This window comes from Ursus maritimus, unplaced genomic scaffold, assembly GCF_017311325.1.
Source record: "Ursus maritimus isolate PB19 unplaced genomic scaffold, ASM1731132v1 scaffold_15, whole genome shotgun sequence".
NCBI classification, from domain to species: Eukaryota; Metazoa; Chordata; class Mammalia; order Carnivora; family Ursidae; genus Ursus; species Ursus maritimus.
This window is the reverse complement of record NW_024423897.1, coordinates 12,818,597-12,839,076: the sequence shown is the minus strand read 5'-3', so window position 1 is coordinate 12,839,076 and position 20,480 is coordinate 12,818,597. Positions and strand designations below refer to the sequence as shown.

At 36.1% G+C, this 20,480-nt stretch overlaps 1 protein-coding gene across 6 annotated transcripts in view; it reads left to right on the top strand.

The window, feature by feature from the left end:
- Positions 1 to 16,434, top strand: part of GABRG2 (gamma-aminobutyric acid type A receptor subunit gamma2) — a 96,272-nt gene extending 79,838 nt beyond the window's left edge. For 3 of the 6 annotated variants that reach the window (XM_040630325.1, XM_008692407.1, XM_040630323.1), the window contains 4 exons: positions 811 to 963; positions 12,374 to 12,579; positions 14,568 to 14,591; positions 15,987 to 16,434. In XM_040630325.1, coding sequence (XP_040486259.1) covers positions 811 to 963; positions 12,374 to 12,579; positions 14,568 to 14,591; positions 15,987 to 16,262 — 659 coding nt within the window. In that variant the 3' untranslated portion in view covers positions 16,263 to 16,434. The remainder of the gene's footprint in view (positions 1 to 810; positions 964 to 12,373; positions 12,580 to 14,567; positions 14,592 to 15,986) is intronic. The other 3 variants (XM_040630324.1, XM_040630326.1, XM_008692408.1) reach the window with 3 other exon arrangements.
- The last annotated feature ends 4,046 nt before the right edge of the window (positions 16,435 to 20,480 follow it).

Sequence of the window (20,480 nt, the reverse complement as noted above, 5' to 3'; positions counted from 1 at the left end):
GAACCTCCATAGTGTTTCCCATAGTGGCTGTGCCAACTTACTGTCTCAGCAACAGTGCATGAGGACGGTTATCTTTTCTCTGCATCCTTGCCAACACTTGTTATTTTTTGTCTTTTTGATAATAGCAAATCTGACAGGTATGAGTTGACTTTAATTTGCATTTCCCTGATGATTAGTGATGCAGAACATCTCTTCTTGCGCCTGTTGGCCATATGTATGTCTTCTTTGGAAAATGTCTTTTCAGTTCCTTTGTTCATTTTTTAATTGGATTTTTTTATATTAAGTTGCATAAGTTCTTTATATATATATTGGATATTAACCCCTTATCAAATACATCATTTGCAAATATCTTCTCCTATTCAATAGGTTGCCTTTTCATTTTGTTGATGGTTTCCTTCACTATGCAAAAGCTTTTCAGTTTGATGTAATTCCATTTGTTTATTTTAGCTTCTGTTGCCCTTGCCTGACACTGGTCCAAAAATATATGAAGCCTGACGACGTTGAAGAGCTTACTGCCTATATTTTCTTCTAGGAGTTTTATGGTTTCAGGTCTTACATTCAAGTCTTCAAACCATTTTGAATTTATTTTTGTATATAGTTTAAGGTAGTCATCCAGTTTCATTCTTTTGCTTATGGCTGTCCAACTTTTCCAACAACGTTTATTGGAGACTGTCTCTTTCTCATTGTATATTCTGGCCTCCTTTGTCATTGATTGACCATATAAGCATGGGTTTATATCTGGGCTCCCTATTCTAAATGGTTTCCAAGTTTGATAAGGGTTTGCATGATGTTATCTTTGTTCTGTTCCAGGAGATTATGTGGTCATGTCTGTCTATTTTGACCTGAGCAGAAGGATGGGATACTTCACCATCCAGACCTACATCCCCTGCACACTCATCGTTGTCCTATCCTGGGTATCTTTCTGGATCAATAAGGATGCTGTTCCAGCCAGAACTTCTTTAGGTGAGACACATTTATTTTTGCTTTAGTGTTCCAAGATAAGTATCCAGTATCAGTAATCTTCATTCCCCTTTCTAAGTTGATTTGCTTTTAATTCAGTCAGCAATTACATAGAAATGCCATTATTTCATTTTAAAGAAAACTAGCGTATTAAAAAATGTTTACAAGTTTGCCAATTCTCATTTTCCTTAATTACCACAATTCACTTTCTTTAGTAAATTCTCTTAATAAATTTAAGTTTGACTAGGGGAAAAAAGCCCAAACTTCTAATTTCAGTAGATTTTGTGTTTTGGTCTCTGGGCAGTTATATGCGGAGCTGTTCACACAAGCTCATGAGAGCTGGCTGTGTTTATTCTTTCCAAATGTATTGAGAGATGTCACATTGGTAGATTGAAGTCAGCCAAGGTGAAATTATTAACATCATGGAAATAGGCAAACACTACAAATCAGAACTGCCTTTTTTTTCCCCTAGAGTCAACTGTTACACATTTACCAGCACATGACTGGCTGTTGATTAATTCCAACATCCATAATTATCATCATGACATTTGAAGATGTGCATACACAGCAATTGGCTCTAACCATTGGAAATATTTTTGGAAAAATACCTGTGACGTTTTGGGAACACCGCCCCTCCCCACCACAAACACATACACTTGTAAGATTATTTGCATCTTGCTTGATGTATTGTATATAGAGAAACTTACCTTAGATTTTCATATCTTTTTCCTCATGTGAGGAAGAAGGTTCACATAGATTATTACACAGCCACAGACTCACAAGGACTAGTTCTTTAAATTCATGGTCTAGGTCCATGAATTTAAATACTTAACTAAGAATAAAGCTGTTGAAAGATGAGTTTTACAATCACAGTCCTTTTTATGTGGAAACTAGAACCACATCTCTTGCTCACTCTTTGGCTAGTGAGTAAATATAATTGCAGTAGTTAAGAGCTCAGGTGTTAAAATCCAATAAATCTGGATTTCGTCCCACATGTAGAGTATGGCCTTGGAAATGCTCCTTAATTTCTATAAATCATATTTTCCTCAAATGTAAAACATATATCATTTTCTGTTGGTTTCTTTAGATTAATCTAATAATTAATTAGATTAATAATTAATCTAATAAAACCCTAAGTTAGGTACAGAAAATACTTAAGAAAATAAGGTATTCCATGCAACACGCATGAAACATAGTAAGACGTTAGAAATGTTAGCACCTACAGTTGACCCTTGAAATATATGGGGGTTAGGAGCTCTAACTCCACCTGTGCAAAGATCCACATATAACTTTTAACTCCCCCCAAACTAATTGCCTGTTGTTGACTGGAAGCCTTACCAGTAACACATGTATTATATGTCCATGTATTATATACTGTATTCTTATAATAAAGGTAGAGAAAAGCAAATGTTATTAAAAAAACATAAGAGAAAATACATTTACTGTACTATGCTTTATTTATTGAAAAAATCTGCATGTAAGTGGACCCATGTAATTCAAACCTATGTAGTTCAAGGGTCAACTATAGATCATTTTCTGACAAAATGCTCTGTACCAGGTTATTAAAACTGAGGGCAAAAGAGATTACTGGGAAGAAGACATCATTTGCATGTTTGTCCTTTTCCAAACCTAATTTAGTCTCCCATCTGTTGCAAAATAATTTTGTTTGGATTTTTCTGTTATATGCGGTACATTGTAACAAGTCCTATTCAACAATGAGAATATCTTGTTTAATGCTACCAGCTGAAACAAACCCAAAGTATGTCGAGCCTATTGTTGCTGTAAGTAGAATGTATTGCATTATTTGTTAATATGTCTGTCTCTCACATCAGAATGTAGATTTTTTTTTCATTCCCGGTATAGTGCCTGGCATATAGCTGATACTTCATTGATGATTCAAGTAACGTATGCTCTTATGAATGGATGGAACAAATGCATTAATACATTCCCATCTACCCATACCAAAAGTATTTTAAGGGAAAGATTTCAGATCAGTCTCTTCTCTTGAAGTCCAGACTTCTGCTGGTCAAAACGCCTCTAATGGCTACTTTGATAATTCATTTAACCAGTCATTAAGTGAGTGCTCATTGGCAAAAGACTGCTGTAGGAGAAAGGATCAAGGTGAGTGAGCTAAAGAATGAGGAATGAGGGAGAGGCCCCTGAACAAATAACAGGTAGGTGCTCCTATTCGCTGATCTTTTACTGCAAGTCACACATGTTTAATAGAGTCCCCATGCCTTTTCTACTCTTCACAACTTCATATAGAAGTTGTGGTGATAATAAAAATTATGAACACATTTTGTAGGGCTAAGGAAGCCGAGGTGCTGCAAAGTTAAATGACATTCACAAGGTCACAGGGCCAGCAGGTGGTCTATCTGTACCTTGGCTAATGGGGTCTAGATTTGCTCTGTGCGTGAGGCCTTGTTGAAGGCCAGTTGTGGGAAAGGGGGGCAGCTGAGCTACGACGATTTGTGTTAACTTTGCTGTCTCACTTCTCTAGATCAGTGCTTAAATCCAACTGCACGTTTACACCGCTAGGGTGCCTTTACGTGTATAGCTGCCTCTGTCCAATCACAGAAGATGCTTATTTAAATTTTGAGAGCTTGCCCCACATGTCAGGATTAAAAAAAAAAAAAAATTCCCCAGATGATTCTAATGTGTGATCACATTACCTTTTCCAACGTTTACAGTCCAGAATTAAACCAGATGACCCTAAACACCTGTGGACCTTAAGTTTATTGTCACAGAATAGTCAAAGCCAAGTTGTTGGATGAGTGAGATAAGTGTACCTACGGGGCTCAGACTCTGCTTTCTGAGCTCAGACCACAAGAGCGTGGGAAGCAGTCATCTTGGGGCTTGTAACACTTGAATGTAGTTTGGCACACAGGTGGTAGCTGGTAAGCCTTAATGATGGTTCAGTGTCGACGGATGAAACAATAAAAACACCAGTTGGTACTTTTCATCCGAGTAATCTGAGGTGAGGTAGCATGCCTGAAGAGCTTACCTGATGCAAGACTGGAGGGATTGATAAAAGCATGGATAGTTTTCGTCTATCCCAGGTAAGTCTGATTCTTTGCTTAGCATAACTGGACTTAAAAACCACCCCCAGCTATCTTGTTGGTGGGTGGATCGGTTCAAACTACCACTTGTCTGCCACCCACTGTTCTCTTCCCTGTGGCTCCAGCCAGAAACCTGAAAATATCATAAGCGGTTCTTCAAGAGTCTTCTTTTACATGGCTGTGATGAACTTCCATGTATCCTAAATAACGTCTTCCCAACTTGCTAGATAAGTGTTTAACTTACAAGTTAGATATGTCAGATTTTCTTAAGTGAACTTGTCTATGGTATCTACTGTGAATTGTGACATTGTCACTCCTCCATAGACCAAGTGTGGCTTGAGGCCTGAATGTGAAGTGAAGGCCAAGGTGCCAATTTAGTTTTTAAATTCTCCCCTCAATATATACCAACTGTCATCACGTCTAGTCACGAACTTCTCCATGAATTATTGCATGGACAGCTTGAGTGAAGTTTTTTTAGTTTGAGAAGCAGACTGTTCTTCTCTAAAAATCTCACATTTATTGATATTTTACTAGGAATTGACACTTAATGAACATTACTCAGTTTAATCTTCCCAAGAACACTATGAGGTATGCCCCTCCCCACACCACCTCCAGTTTGTAGGTGAGAAACTTGACCATTGCTAAGGTTCTACCATGTCAATATGGAAGACCCACAGTCCATATCATCCTGAGTTAGGAAAATACACTAGCTCCCAAGTGTCTGGTGCTTCACGCTGCATATTAGGTACATATTCATAGAGAGGGAATAGAACAATGTGGGGCAGAGCATAGCATTTTAAGTCAGACTTTGTAGGCTTGTATCTCACCTTTCTCACTTTTTACAATGGACAAGTTCCTTATTCTTTCTGTGCTCAAGTTTTTTTCATCTGTAAAAAAAGCATAACTGATAATCCTCATTGTGAGGATTTTGTGGAATAATATAAAGTACGTGGTCAAAGAAAGAGATCCATAAATGTTAGCTCTTGTTATGTATAGTTAAAACTCTCTCCCACAAGTCATGTAGGATGAGTCTCTTTGACCTATCATAGATACATTATTCATTGATTGCTTCATCTATATGTTCAAAGGGTATTTATTGAGTCCCAACACTATACTTGTCTATGAAGTGACAAAGGACATTAAGATAGAGTTCTCTTTTGTTGTCACATACTTTACAGATTAGAAAGGGAGGCGGGCTATTACCTAATAATAATATAGGAAAAAGGCTACGATTGTAGTTTATAACTGCAGTTTTCTTGATCATCCCTGTCTATGAAAGGCTATTCTTTTCTGCGAAGTTATTTCAACCAACACCAATCTTTCCTCTCTTGGAATTTCATAACAGAAAATACACCGAGGAAACTTGATACTAAACTAAGATATAATGACCCAAGAGAGCCTCATGGTTCTTGGGGCTTATTTATTCTATAACTGGAAGTTTGTACCTCTTAATCTCCTTCACTTATTTTGCCTATACCTCTACCCATCTCCCTTAGTTCTCATGACTCTGTTTCTATTTTTGTTATTGCTTGCTCATTTGCACATTTTATTTTTTAGATTCATGGCATTTGTCTTTGATCTATTTTACTTAGCATAATGCCCTCTAGGGCCATCCATGTTGTCACAGAAGGCAAGTTTTTTGGTTTTTTTGTTTGTTTGTTTGTTTTTTCTTATGGCTGAGAAATAGTCCATACTTATCCGTTCATCCATCAGTAGACACGTGGGTTCCTTCCATATCTTGGCTATTTTAAATACTACTGCAATAACCGTAGGGGTGCATATAACTTTTGAATTAGTGCTTTCATTTTCTTCAGGTAAATACCCAGAAGTGGAATTACTAGATCATATAGTATTTCTATTTTTTGTGTTTTGAAGAAACTCCATACTGTTTTCCAGAGTGGCTACACCCATTTATATTTTTAACAACAGTGTATGTAAGGGCTCCCTTATCTCCACATCTTTGCCATGACTTTCATTTCTTATCTTTTTGATGCTAGCCATTCTGACAGGTGTGAGGTGATATTTTATCATTGTTTTGATTTGCATTTCCCTAATTATGAGTGATGCTGAGCATCTTTTCATGAGTCTCTTGGCTATTTCTGTGAGTCTTCTTTGGAAAAATGTCTATTCAGGTGGTTCTACCCATTTTTAATTAGGTTATTTATTTATTTTTTTTTGGTGTTGAGGTGTAGGAGTTCTTTATGTATTTTGGATATTAACCCCTTACCAGGTAAGTCATTCGCAAATATCTTCTCCCATTCATTAGGTTGTCTTTTTGTTTTGTTGATAGTTTCCATTGCTATGCAAAAAGGTGTTTAGTTTGATTCTGTCCCAATTATTTTTCTGCTTATGTTTTCCTTGGCTCAAGAGACATATTCAGAAAAAATATTGCAAACGCTGAGGTTCCTGAGTTTACTAGCTATGTTTTCTTTTAGGAGATTTATGGTTTTAGGTCTTACATTTAGGTCTTTAATCCATCTTAAGTTGATTTTTGTATATGATGCAAGAAAGTAATCCAGTTTCATTCTTTCACATGTAGCTGTCCAGTTTTTCCAACACTCATTTATTAAAGAGACTGACTTTTTCCCACTGCATATTCTTGCCTCCTTTCTTATAGATTAATTTACCATATAAGCGTGCATTTATTTGGGGGCTTTTTATTCCAATCCATTGATTTATATGTCTGATTTTGTGCCAGTACTATACCATTTTGATTACTATAGATTTCTGGTATAGTTTCAAATCTGGGACTTTGATACCTCCAGCTTTGTCCTTAAGATTGCTTTGGCAATTAAGGGTCTTTTAGGGTTCCATACTAATTTTAGGATTGCAATAAATGCTATTGGTATTTTGATAGAGACTGTACTGAATTTGTACATTGCTTTGGATAATTTGGACATTTTAACAATATTAATTCTTCCAAATCATGAGCATGGTATATATTTCCATTTATTTGTGTTGTCTTCCATTTCTTATCTTTTTCAGAGTAAAGTCTTTTAATTCCTTGGTTGAATTTATTCATAAGTATTTTGTTTTTGATGAAATTACAGAGGATTGTTTTCTTAATCTCTCTGCTATTTTATTGTTAATGTATAGACACAACAGATTTCTGTATATTGATTTTGCATCCTACAATTTCACTGAATTCATTTATTCGTTCCATTTCTTTTTTTTTTTTTTGGTGGAGTCTTTAGGGTTTTTTATATATTAGTATCACATCATCAGCAAATAGCAGTTTTACCTATTACCAGTTCAGATGCCATTTATTTCTTTTTCTTGTCTGATTGCTGTAGCTAGGACTTCTGATACTATGTTGAATAAATGTGGTAAGAGTGGATATCCTTGTCTTGTTCTTGATCTTAGATCTAGATCACCAATGCGTATAATGTTGGCTGTGGGTTTTTCATATATGGCCTTTATTTTGTTGAGGTACATTCCTTCTATACCCACTTTGTTGAGAATTTATATCATGAATGGATTTTGAATTCAGTCCAGTGTCTTTCTGCATCTATAGAGATGTTCATACAATTTTTATCTTTTGTTTTGTTAATGTAGTGTATCACATTGATTTACACATGTTGAACAATCCTTGTATCCCTGGAATAAATCTCACTTAATCATGTTGAATGATCCTTTCAATGTATTGTTGAATTCAGTTTGCTAATATTTTGTTGAGAATTTTTATGTCTGTATTCATCAGGGATATTGGTCTGCAATTCTCTGTGTCCCTCTCTTTGTAGTGTCTTTTTTTGTATGAGGGTAATGCTGGCCTCATAAGATGAATTTGGAAGCATTCCTTTCTCTTCCATTTTTGAATAGTTTGAGAGAGATAGCTATTAACTCTTCTTTCAGTGTTCAATAGAATTCATCTGTGAAGCCATCTGGTCTTGGACTTCTGTTCGTTGGGAGTTTTTTGAATACCACTTCAATTTCATTACTAGTAATTGGTCTGTTCAGTTTTTATTTCTTCCTGATTCAGTCTTAGATGATTGTATATTTCTAGGAATTTATCCATTTCTTCTAGGTTGTCCAATTTGTTGGCATACAATTTTTTATATTGTTGTTTTTTATATTTGTCTTGTTGCTTATAACTTCTTTCATTTCTGATTTTGAGTCTTTTATTTTTTTCTTGATACTAAAGATTTATCAATTTTATCTTTTAAAGGAACAGGCTTTTAGTTTCATCTTTTCTTTTTTAGTCTCTATTTCTTTTATTTCTAGTCTCTATTTCTTTTATTTCCAATCTGATCTTTATTATTCCTTCCTTCTACTAACCTTAGGCTTTGTTCTTCTCTTTCTAGTTCCTTGAGGTATAAGGTTAGATTTGAGATTGTTAGGTTTGAGATTTTTTTGCTTGATTGTTTCATGAGGTGGACCTGTATTGCTATAAATTTCCTATATCCCAAAGATTTTGAACCATAGTATTTCCATTTTCATTTGTATCCATATATATTTTTTTCAAGATTTTATTTATTTATTCGAGAGAGAGAGAGAGAATGAGCAGAGAGGGGCTGGGCAGAGAGAGAGGGAGAAGCAGACTCCCCGCTGAGCAGGGAGCCCAACACAACACAGGGCTCAGTCCCATGACCCTGAGATTATGAGCTAAGCTGAGGCAGACACTTAAATGACAGAGCCACCCAGACACCCCACCACATATTTTTAAATTTCCTCTTTGATTTCTTCCTTGACTATTTGTTCTTCAGTAGTTAGTATGCCTTTTAGACTCCATGTCTTTCTGTTTCTTCCTTGTAACTGATTCCTACTTTCATACCGTTGTGGTTGAAAATGATGATTTCAATCTTGTTAAGGTTATTGAGACTTGTTTTGTGGCCTAATGTGTGCTCCATCCTAAAGAATGCTCCATGTGCACTTGAAAAAGAATGTGTATTCTGCTAATTTTAAATGGAATTTTCTGTATATATCTGTTAAGTCTATCTGGTCTAATATGTCATTTAAAGCCACTGTTTCTCTACTGATTTTCTGTCTGGATATTCTAGCCACTGATGTAAATGGGCTGTTAAAATCCCTTACTATTATTGTATTACTGACAATTTTCCCCCTTTTGTCTGTTAATATTTGCTTTATATGTTTAGGTGTTCCTATGTTGGGTGTGGAGATATTTACAAATGTTATGTCTTCTTGCTGCATTGGTCTTTTTATCATTATGTAATGCCCTTCTAAGTATTTCTGTCCCAGCTTTTTTTTCTTTCATTTCCATGGAATATATTTTTCCATACCTTTACTTTCAGTCTGTTATGTCTTTAGGTCTGAAGTATTCTCTTCTAGGGCAGCATTTAGATAGGTCTTGTTTTTTTAATCTGTTCACTCTGTCTTTTGATTGAAGCATTTAGTCCATTTATAAAGTATCAATAGGTATGTATTTATTGACATTTTAAAAAATTGTTTTCTGGTTGTTTATAGTTCTTCTTTCTTCCTATATTCTTTTGCTCTTTTCCCTTATAGTTTGAGAACTTTCTTTAGGGTTATGCTTCAATTACTCTCACTTTGGTTTTTTTTGGGGGGGGGGTATAAATATTTGGTTTGTGGCTACCATGATGTTCATATATGACATCCTAAGTATATAGCAGTCTATATTAAGTCGGTGGTTGCTTAAGTTCAGACACATTCTAAAAGCACTACAGTTTTACTCTCCATGTTTATGTATATGATGCCATATTTTAATCTTTTCATTTTATGTATTCCTTAATTTTTGTAGATATAATCAATTATACTAATTTTGCATTTTAACCTTCATACTAGCTAAATAAGTGATTAATTTGCTACCTTTAATGTATTTTTCTTGCCATAATTTTCTTATTTCTAGTTATGGCTTTTCATTTTCCACTTAAAGAAGTCTGTCTTACATTTCTTATAAGGCCAGTGTAATGGTGATGAACTCCTGTAACTTTTGTTTGGGAAACTTTCTCTCTCATTCAATTCTGAATGATAGCTTTGCCAAATGTAGTCCTCTTGCTTGTAGGTTTTTTTCCTTTCAGCGCTTTGAATATGATGCCTGCAAAGTCTCTGCTGAAAAAAAAATTGGCTGATAGCCTTAGAGGGTTTTCCCTTTTATGTAATTGTTCGTCCCTCTCCTGCTGCTTTTAAGATTGTCTATTTAAATTTGTCTATTTTAATTATGGGTCTTATTGTGGACCTCCTTGGGTTTAACTTGCTAGGGGCTTCCTAACCTGGATGTCTGTTATTTTTTTTCCCCCAGATTAGGGATGTTTTTACCTATCATAAGTTTCTGTCCTCTTCTTTCTCTCTCCTTCTTCTGGAACCTCTAACATACGAATGTTGGCATGCTTGATGTGGTCTGAGATCCCTTAACCTATTTTCATTTTTTAAAATTCTTTTTTGTTTGTTTTTGCTGTTCAGCGTGGGTGCTTTCCATTATCCTGTTTTCCAGCTAGCTCATTCTGCATCCTCTAATCTTCTGTTGATTTCCACTAGGATAATTTTAATTTTTGTATTTTTGGCTCTTAATTTTCTGTTTCTTTGAGTTCATTCACTCACCTCTCAAGTTCTGTATTTTTGTGACCATTACTTTGAACTCTTTGTCAAGTAGTTTGCTTATCTCCATTTTGTTTAGCTCTTTTTCTGTGGTTTTGTCTTGTTTTTTGTTTGTTTGTTGAAACATACTCCTATGTCTCCTCATTTATCAGGTGGGTCCTACATCTCCTGACCTTGAAAGTACTAGCCTTATGTTGATGTTGAAGGTGCCCTGTGGCACAATCCCCTCCTGATAACCAGAACCCGGTGCTCCAGGGATGTCCTCTGTGTAGGTTGTGCACACCCTCCTGTTGTGGCTGTGACTGCTGTGGGCACAGTGGTGGGTAGGATCTGCCCCTAGAACAATGAGCTGAGAGGCTTAGTTATAGCTACTATGGGCATGCTGGTGTGTGGGGTTAGCTCCCCAGTCCCTGGCGCAAGGTTTGCTTTGGGGGAACACTGATTCTGGCAAGGGCCACCTGCCCAGTTATGGCAGGATAGGAGTCTTTTTGGAGGGGAGGGTGGATTATGTAAGATGGATCTGTTGAGTGATGGAATGGGGCAAGTGCTGCTAGCAAGTAGAGAGTTTCAGAACTGGCTTTTGCAAGCATATAGCCATCTAGGCTGAAATAGGGTAAGAAAAATGGTGCCCATCAGCACTTCTGTTCCTGGAGAAAGCTTCTGCAGATTCTTGCCCCTCTGACACATGTTAAAAAATCAGTCAATAAATCTTCATCATGTATAACCCAGGCACTTATCAAACTGGTTCTTCTCTGCTGGAATACATGCTGAGTAATATAGCATGTTGGCCCTTTAATTAAAAGTAGAGACTTGGTTTCCTATGACTCTGGCTCTCCTGGAGTTAAGGCTTGCTGATTTTTAAAACCAGACATTATGGGGGCCCATCTCAGTATAGGCACCCAAGGATGGGGGTGCCCATCCCCTTGTTCCTCCATGCTTGTGCTGTCCCTCCCACTTCTGGGTAGTCACAGCAGTAGTTTGGTTCCTAACCATGCCTCTTCCCTCCTACCCTTCTTGATGTGGCTTTCTTTTTATGACTTTAGCTGTTAAAGAAGATATGTTCTGCCAATCTTCAGGTCATTTTCAGAGGGAGTTGCAATACTTGTAGTTGTTACACCTTGGTATATCTGTGGGAGTGGTGAGCTCAGGATCCTTCTGCACCATTTTCTCTCTAATAGTCTTTAAAAAGTTCATTAATCAGAACATGTCACTTAGGTCATCTCCTTTATTTGATACCCTTAATGGATTCTCCTTGTACTTTAAATAAAGTGTGACCTTCTTTGCATGCTCTGTATAACTTCTATTATCTCAACATCACCTTGATTACCCTTGCCTCTCCCCAGATGCTAGGTATTCTAAATTTTTTAAAAAAGGTAATGTGTCCCTTCCTCAGTATCTTCCTTTAATTACCTTGCAATTAGTCGGAAGTTGGTGTCTTCTAAACTTCTTAAATATCACCTCCTCAAAGATGTCTTTCCTCAGTGTTCCATCTAATTAGGTTTTCACCATCCCTGCTGTTCTCCATCACAAAGCCATAATTTGCAATTATACTTCTCTTTGCTCACTTGATTTATAGTGTTCTCTATCACTAAAATATAAGGTACATAAGGTCAGGGAACATGTCTTAGTTGTCAGCATGTAGTCAGTGTTTATCAGAGTAATTGATAAGTAAGCAGGCAATAAATATTCGTGGTCAGAGTGAATGGATTACAGTTATGCTTCCTTCCCCATTACTGAGGTTGCTTATCAAAAGTCACAAAACAAATTTGGTCTCAGTAGTGACTCAGTTACCCACCTTGCTGATGAGGTCACATGAGCTGTTTTACTGTACTTTTCTTCAGGTATCACCACTGTCCTGACAATGACCACCCTCAGCACCATTGCCCGGAAGTCACTCCCCAAGGTCTCCTATGTTACAGCAATGGATCTCTTTGTATCTGTTTGCTTCATCTTTGTCTTCTCTGCTTTGGTGGAATATGGCACCCTGCATTATTTTGTCAGCAACCGGAAACCAAGCAAGGATAAAGACAAAAAGAAGAAAAACCCTGTATGTATCATTTCTCATTGGGATCACTGAAATTTTTATGTAAAAGGCCACCTGGTTTTGTTTTGGCTTGGTCTTAGCCTGTCTGCAGGTTAAGCCTCAACACTTTGGGCTCCAGAACGAAAGCAGAATGTATGAGTTTGGCCAGGCCATAAGAATTAGTTTTGGTCATTATTTACTTGGGAGAGACCTGATTAAGGCAGACTCTTATTCTCTTCATATCATGGGGATTATAAACCTTGCTGAGACATGCATTTATTTTCTAGTTGCTGTTACTCTGGGTTTCATTGATTGTCATCTTTCTGCTACTTACTATAACATTCTTAAATTATTCATGTTTTAAATTAACATTTTCATTCAAGGCTTTCCACTGGGAAGCCACAATGTTCCTGAAGTTTCAAAGATCACCACACTTTTGCAAGTAATTGTATGTGTGTGTTTTACCACCAGAGGACTACGACTGGTTTCATACTCAAAATGTTTCATTTTGTTTTTAAATGAAATGGACCATCTATTGTTTGGTCAAGTTACTTAGCCTCCCTGTGTCTTTGTTTTCTCATATATAAGAAATACTTATCTTAAAGGGCTGCTGTAGTAATGAAGGTAAAAAGCATTAATGGTGCCTTACAAATGAAAGTCTTTACCGTTAATAGTTGATGATGATGGTTGATGTTGATGATTTATACAGTTTTGAACCTGGATTCATTTCAATGATTTGGAAAAAGGTAGGATGACTTCGCCTTGTGACCAAACTTTAAACAGAGATGATAAGGCACAAATATACAAGCCTAATGCAATTGTCCTTTAATATAGATGTTGAAGAGAGCAAGTAGCTACCCGTTTATGCACCTGAGTATAGTGGCTGTCTGGCTTCTAGGAAGCCCCATGGAAGTTAAGGTCCATTCCCTTCTAAGTTAGGGGCAAAGAAAGTCACCCTAGCTTCCTGAATTTATACCTTCTTGGTTTGTCATAGGGGCCATGAGGGCCTTGATAGTGGCTAGCTCTCTGACCCACCAACTTTGGAGGGTACTATATTTTAATGAGGAAATACAGCTGATTCTAGGTTGTATCCTGATGATCTCCAGGAACCCTGATGAAGTTCTACAAATGGCATATTTGTATGCCTTCTTACATCTGAATGTAAGAGTCTGTAACAGGTAAAGAAAAAAGCATCATTATTCTTGGTGATTAATACAAAAAGAAATGCTTATCCTTAATTTCCCAAATATTCACTATGCTTTATGCAGTCCTTTTCTTCCCTGTCTGTTTGCATTTTTTCTATCCTTATTTTATTTTCCTTATTTTTTTAAAATTATTATTTCTCCCCATCTTTCACTTTCCATTACATTTTTCCCCAAGAAGAGGGGTCTGTGACACTCAGCATTATTACATGCCAGCATTAACAAGGATGTGACGGTGAGCTTTTAAACAAGAGTCCTTCAGAAAAAGCCCTTACACTCTTTCTAACAGCTACATCATTGCAGAGGGGATTACGGAAACTGAAAAAATCAAATTACCTGAAAATTTTATGGATTTCCCTCTTGTAAGCCAATTAGATGATTTATCACAACTAGAAAGAGCCTAAACTGTGAATGAGAAGATGAAATTTCATTTTTTCATTAAATATGCCCTTTGGTTCACTGTGTTAAGACTTACCTAGTAAGGCCTCCTTGATGTTAATTAGAAAATCAAATCAGTACTTTTATACAGGGAAGCCAGGCAATGGAAAGCTTCCTCACAAGTGAACAACATTGACTTTTGCAGTTTGATAATTGTGGATTAATTTCTTGAAATCCCCAAATTCAGTTTTCCAACTTTAGGCATGTACTTTATTCCAAGCCCAGAATTGTCCTTCTGTGTTTATAATTTCAGTTCATTTTACTATGTTTTTGAAATGTATTTTTAATTTATTTTGTCTTTTTCTTTTTTTTTTTTTTCTTCTTTTAATTAAAAAAAAAATGCAATTCTCTTTTCTGTCTACAAACCCAAAGCTTCTTCGGATGTTTTCCTTCAAGGTATAATGTTTTTGGAATGAAAATTCACCGCATGCAACTGCTGAATTTAATTATTAACGCTTACATGGTGTTTCGATTTTTTTTGTTGTTTTTTAGAGAGTAGATATTTAAGCATTCTTGAGCATTTTAAGAAGAAAGTTCTATAGATTAGATTTCTCGAGTTGAATCATCAACCCTACACTAATCCGCAGAGGTTTGACCCTATAAAGCTATATGCTCTAGGACATGTCATTAGAAAAAAGGGCTTCTTTAAATATCAAAGCCAAAACTTATCCTCTCTTCTCAGATAAAATTCACTGACTGTACCTACATATATACCATAAATGCTCTTAAAATGTAACTCGCTAAATCCCAATTCAAAACAGGATTGTTTTTGGATAAGTAACTTTAATAATCTCCATTTTTCTGAATTCTGAACCTATCAATTGTATAAAATTAACACTGTCTTTGAAATGCTTTAAGTTAAAATATCCATCCCTTCCTTTTACGGTAATCCAGGGGCCTTCTGGCTCTATCATGCAATAATGCAATAATACTTATTTTCCCAGTTGAATTCTAATAACTTAGAGACACTGGAGTTCATATTTATAATATCCTAAAATTAACTTCTCCAAATTAAATTAATCACTGAGATTTATAGTACTTTCATAATATGGCAGCAAAGATTAAATTATCATTCAATTAGTTGGTATTAGTTAGTTGGTATTAGTTTCTTCTCAAATAGTAAAAAGGTAGTAGCATTTTTTTTCTGAATTTTCACTCACATTAGGTAAGCATTGCTGACATTCTGAAGCTTCTAGATGCTGAATGGTAGACAGAACACTGATTTCTTTAAAACATAAGCCATACCATTTGTGGTATAAACTCAGAAAACTCCTATATTTATAAAACTCCTATATTTATATATGTTTTAACATTTTCTTTTAATAGCATTTAGTACATTTGCTCAGTGTAATGGGGTTTACTATTTGCCTATAGGTAAGCATGACATAAAATTTGAGTTCAAAATTGATGCATTTTATTTCTCTGTTCTACTCACATGCAACACCATTAAATGCCTTCATGTAACCAACCTCACATCTAATATTTACTAGAATAAGATTCCATGTAGTTGTTTGATTTAAATCTTTAAACTTTGAGTTCTTTTGGTGTTCAATCTTCTTGCTATAGCTATTAGCTTGATGGTATTATTTTCAGCTGCACTGCTTAAGCTCAAAATCTGAAATCTGCAAATGTGCTATCCTTCTAAGTTCAATTTTACCATTGTAGATCACAATTTCATAGCAATTCCTGAGTACTCATTTTCAGATTCATCATTCACCTTGGTGACATTGTGGAGACCTAGTCTAGGATTTATCAAGTATAACTAACTCTTCTTCCCTACCCTTGTCTCAGGCCCCTACCATTGATATCCGCCCAAGATCAGCAACCATTCAAATGAACAATGCCACTCACCTTCAAGAGAGAGATGAAGAATATGGGTATGAGTGTCTGGATGGCAAGGACTGTGCCAGTTTCTTCTGCTGTTTTGAAGACTGCCGAACAGGAGCTTGGAGACACGGGAGGATACATATTCGAATTGCCAAAATGGACTCATATGCACGGATCTTCTTCCCCACTGCCTTCTGCTTGTTCAATCTGGTTTATTGGGTTTCCTACCTTTACCTGTGAAAGAGGTATGGGTTTTATTGATGTGGGTCTTATTCACTAAATCTCATGGAGAGAAGATGTCCTTCCTAAGTCCACTTAAATAATCCCCTGTGTGGTTTATGATCATTTGAGTTTGTTTCTATGTTCTAACCTGCTAAATTGTATTAATGTCATCTTGTTTGCGCCCAACTCTCCTGTGGTAAGTGTAATTTGAACTTTAATGTTTGCTGTGTTTCAAACCTGCAAGGCAAAGTGAAATTAGAGCAAGAACACTGAAATCAAACAAGATATTTTTCAGCTACAATGATTGGAATAGTGGAAGCCATGACTACTTACAGTGGTGGTGTCCTTAATCAATTCCAATTACAATTAGATGCAAAGGTCCAAAACTACCCTATGTTCATTTGGGGGGCAGATTGTAGTAAATTTGGTCCGTAGGATATCTCCCTCATTTGAAAAAAATCACAAGTCACTTTAACTATAAAAGCCTAGACTAGAAATCTATTACACCTCTATCCCAAGATAGGAAGAAAATTTCCTCCACATCACATGTACAATGATGTAAATATTTCAATAGCGTAGAATGCTTCAAGTTTAATGCATGCATCTCTTTAGAGCCAAAATAAATGGAATGAAGTTAACATCATAAAGCATTGTCTTTTATTCTGTGTCTTTGGGCTATAAAAGAATCATGAATGTAATTATAAGGGTTTGGGTTTGGAAATGGAGGGAGGAATTTTCTCTACCTCCTCCCTCACGCATGAAGATTCGAACAGCTTATTTTTTTCCATGTAGGACATATTAAAACACTTTCAGTAAAATAGAAACTAAATAATTGACATTTGCCACCTCTACATATGCCCAATTTCATAGAGTATAAAGTAATTGTATGTGCTTGCAGCTATTTTTTCTTCCTTTTAGGATAACAGAATTTATTCTCCATCTCAAGATCTGCTTCTAGTGATTGTGAGTGCCTTGTGGGCAGAATCCTTGTCATTTCCTCTTTGGGTCCTCAGCACCTTATATAGTGCCTGGCACATAGTTGGTGCTCAACAGATAAGGTCTGAAGTGAACTGGCTTCATATGCTTCTGTGACTCTCTTGGAGCCAGGTGGAACCAGTGATTCATCTTTTCACATAAGCATTGTCAACTGTTATTTGGTCTTGTGAAAATTAACAGAAGGATCCAAAGACCTTTGCCTAAAATAAATTTTTGATAATGAACAAAAATAGCCAAAGTCCATACTAAGTCCTATGTTTATGCACAGAAATGGGTCTACTAAGGCATAATTAGAGTTTGTATATTTTTTTCCAGGTTTGGGTATGAGTTAGCTTTGACCCATCCACCCACAATTTCACTTGAAGACATGACAGGCAAGAGCAGGATTCATACCTGACTGGTGTTCAGAATGTTGTATTCTATGCTCTGTTTAAAAAAAAAAAAAGGAAAAAAGAAAAGTACTAAAGATTAATTTTTAAAAATTGAAAGAACAAATCAATCAGTGACTTACATGGAGTTTGAACCTATGACTGTGGCCTCATTCAACTATGTGATAACCACATGAAGTGGTTGTCCCAGACTTCAAACATGAGGAGTTGAGCTCCACCTCCATGTACGTATACTGAAACCTTAGTTTTCTAAAATAGCACCCGTTGTCAGTTCTTCTTTATGGCAATCATTTCTCTAAGAATAATTCAATCACAGCCAGTATTAACTTGATAATCTAAAAAGAATAGAAAAGAAAGCTTTGTTATAAAACTACGTAAGGTCCTCATTGAGTCATCTGGATGAATCTTGAAACACATTTAGCTGCCAATTTTACAAACCTTTAATATATCAGTGCTCTAGTATATAACCTCAAACACATGTAAATAGAATTAATTATTTTCATGTTTTGAATTGTTAACATATTTAATGTTGACTCTTTGGGAGAGTTGTTGGCAAATTTTCAATGGTAAGAGATACATTATTGTCAACTTGAAATGTATTCTGTAATGGAGACACTCAAAAAAAGCTAGCTTTCCAATGTGTGCATAGTACTGGCAATATGAATATACATTATATGTAATCTAATTCTTAATTATTAGCTGCTCCCCATCTATGTATTTGAAAAAACCTTTTCACAAAGGGAATTGCCTAATATGTGGACTTTTACAATAAAAATGCTGCATTCTAACTGATGGTGACACGTCAGTGGTCTGGCTGGACTTGTTTGTTGTAAAGATTGTGACCCCTGGTTCCTGTAGCGTTCTCCAATGCTGCCTTCCCTTTCTGCGAGATTTGTGAGCTGTATGATCCTATTATGCATTCCCACTTCAAAGAAATTAAGAGAGATATTTGGGGTAAGGAATGGAAATGGAAGGAAGAAATGTCACCAAATAAGTAAAGCTCAAACCTCAAAACTTGTGGTGTGGTTAAGAGCGTGGGCACTGGTGTCAGATATAATTGGGATTCCAACTCTACTATTTACCTGTTGTCTGACAATTGTTAATTCATCCTCTATAAGCCTCCATTTTACCAGCTAAAAGGTATAATGATGCCACCCCATGTAGTGGCACTTAGCACTCAACAAGTGGTCAGAAGTGTCTTCCTTCATTTCCAGGGCCTCTGATATTCTGCTGCCGTGATCCCCCCCACCTCCGTCAGATCAGTTTTCCTTAAAAAATCCAGCAATGCTCATGTTTGTCTTAAAGTGATTCTACAGAATGAGGTTTCATTTTTCAGGAGTATTTGTATTGCAAACATTCCTTTAAACTATATTTGAAGATCTGAGACTCTCTTGTTGAGGAAATCTTACGCATTAGCTACTTTTAAGGCCAAAGAACCTTTCTCTGTACCCCCCAAACTTAAAAAAAAACATACGGAGACATGCTCCAAAGACAGTGTCATATTTTATTGAAGTCCTTTGAAATTCTCGAAAGTAGCGTAAGCCTTTGCAAGCACAGCTGCCCTAACCTTCCTCTGCCTGTCATTCTCTTGGCTTTTCGTGGCTGCTTGCATCCAATTTAAAGATCTCTTTCTCACCTTCCAGACATTAAAAAAAAAAAATAGCTTTCACTTGGGTTTTGTCTTCTGTCTAACCCAATGCCCTTATCTTTAGCTGAGTGCATATTCATTGTATGGCCTTCATCCCCCCTTTTAAGTAAGTCTCAATATTATTCTGACTTGTAACAACAATTTTTGTCTGTGATGAAGGTCAAATTAAATTAACCAAATGCTGCGGTCTTTGGGGATTATGTCAAAAATTGCTAGCTCTATGCTTTGTCACTATGAATTTTTGTCAAATGTGTAGGAGAAAGGGAGAATGACCTAGACCAAAAGCTCTGCTGTATTTTTTAGTGCTGGTTTAATTGCCCAAAGGTCACACAGCCAGTTGATGACAAACCTGGGAGAGGCATCTATCTGACTGTTGCTCTTTCTTTCTATTGGGTCTTTGCGTTTCAGGATTTGGAAGTAAAATTCTGGAATACTTTATCTTTCTATTAATGCTTTAGGATCCACCATATTTGAAGATGCCTTCTTTCTTTGATCTTGACCTCGCTCTACTTTATTGCAATGAGACAGAAATTTTAGAATACCCAGCAAAAGAGAGAAGATGATAAATTTTGCATTTCTTTTGTTCTCTACCTAATGTAATGATCAATCGACGGTCAATGTTACCTATTGCTTTCAGAATTCTGTTTGAAAAAAGAGATCTCCAGTTATCTGAAAATTTCCAGACCCAGAGTTGGCCTTTGTCCATCATGGCTTGAGACAATAGATAACCAAAGAGTTTCCCATGACTCATCTCTATAGGCTCATTATTTCTACTATATCAAGAAAGTGGTAGGACTTATTTATTACTTGTTCTGAGGTTAAAAATCACAGACCAATTGTAAATCCAGTTGTAACTTTCTTCTGCCATATTTGGGATATAAATAAAGGTTTTCCCTTATTTGTGTAATAAAATGGCAAAGCAGAGGTTCTCGTTTCAGTTTACCGAGGTTCAAATCCAGGCCCTGTCGAGAGCTATTATACCTGAAAATGGGAATAATGGTTTTTATAACTCACAGTTTTATTATGAGGAGAGGAGTAACTGGGTTAATACCAAAGAAGGACTGAATATTAATAATTTTCTTCAGCACATATATGAAAGGTCAGAAAAGAAAGGGCACAGGATCACAGTTTACTTTGCTTAAGAATGATTAATCATTTGTGAAGTGAATTACTATATATTCCCACTTTGTGGGAATAAACAAA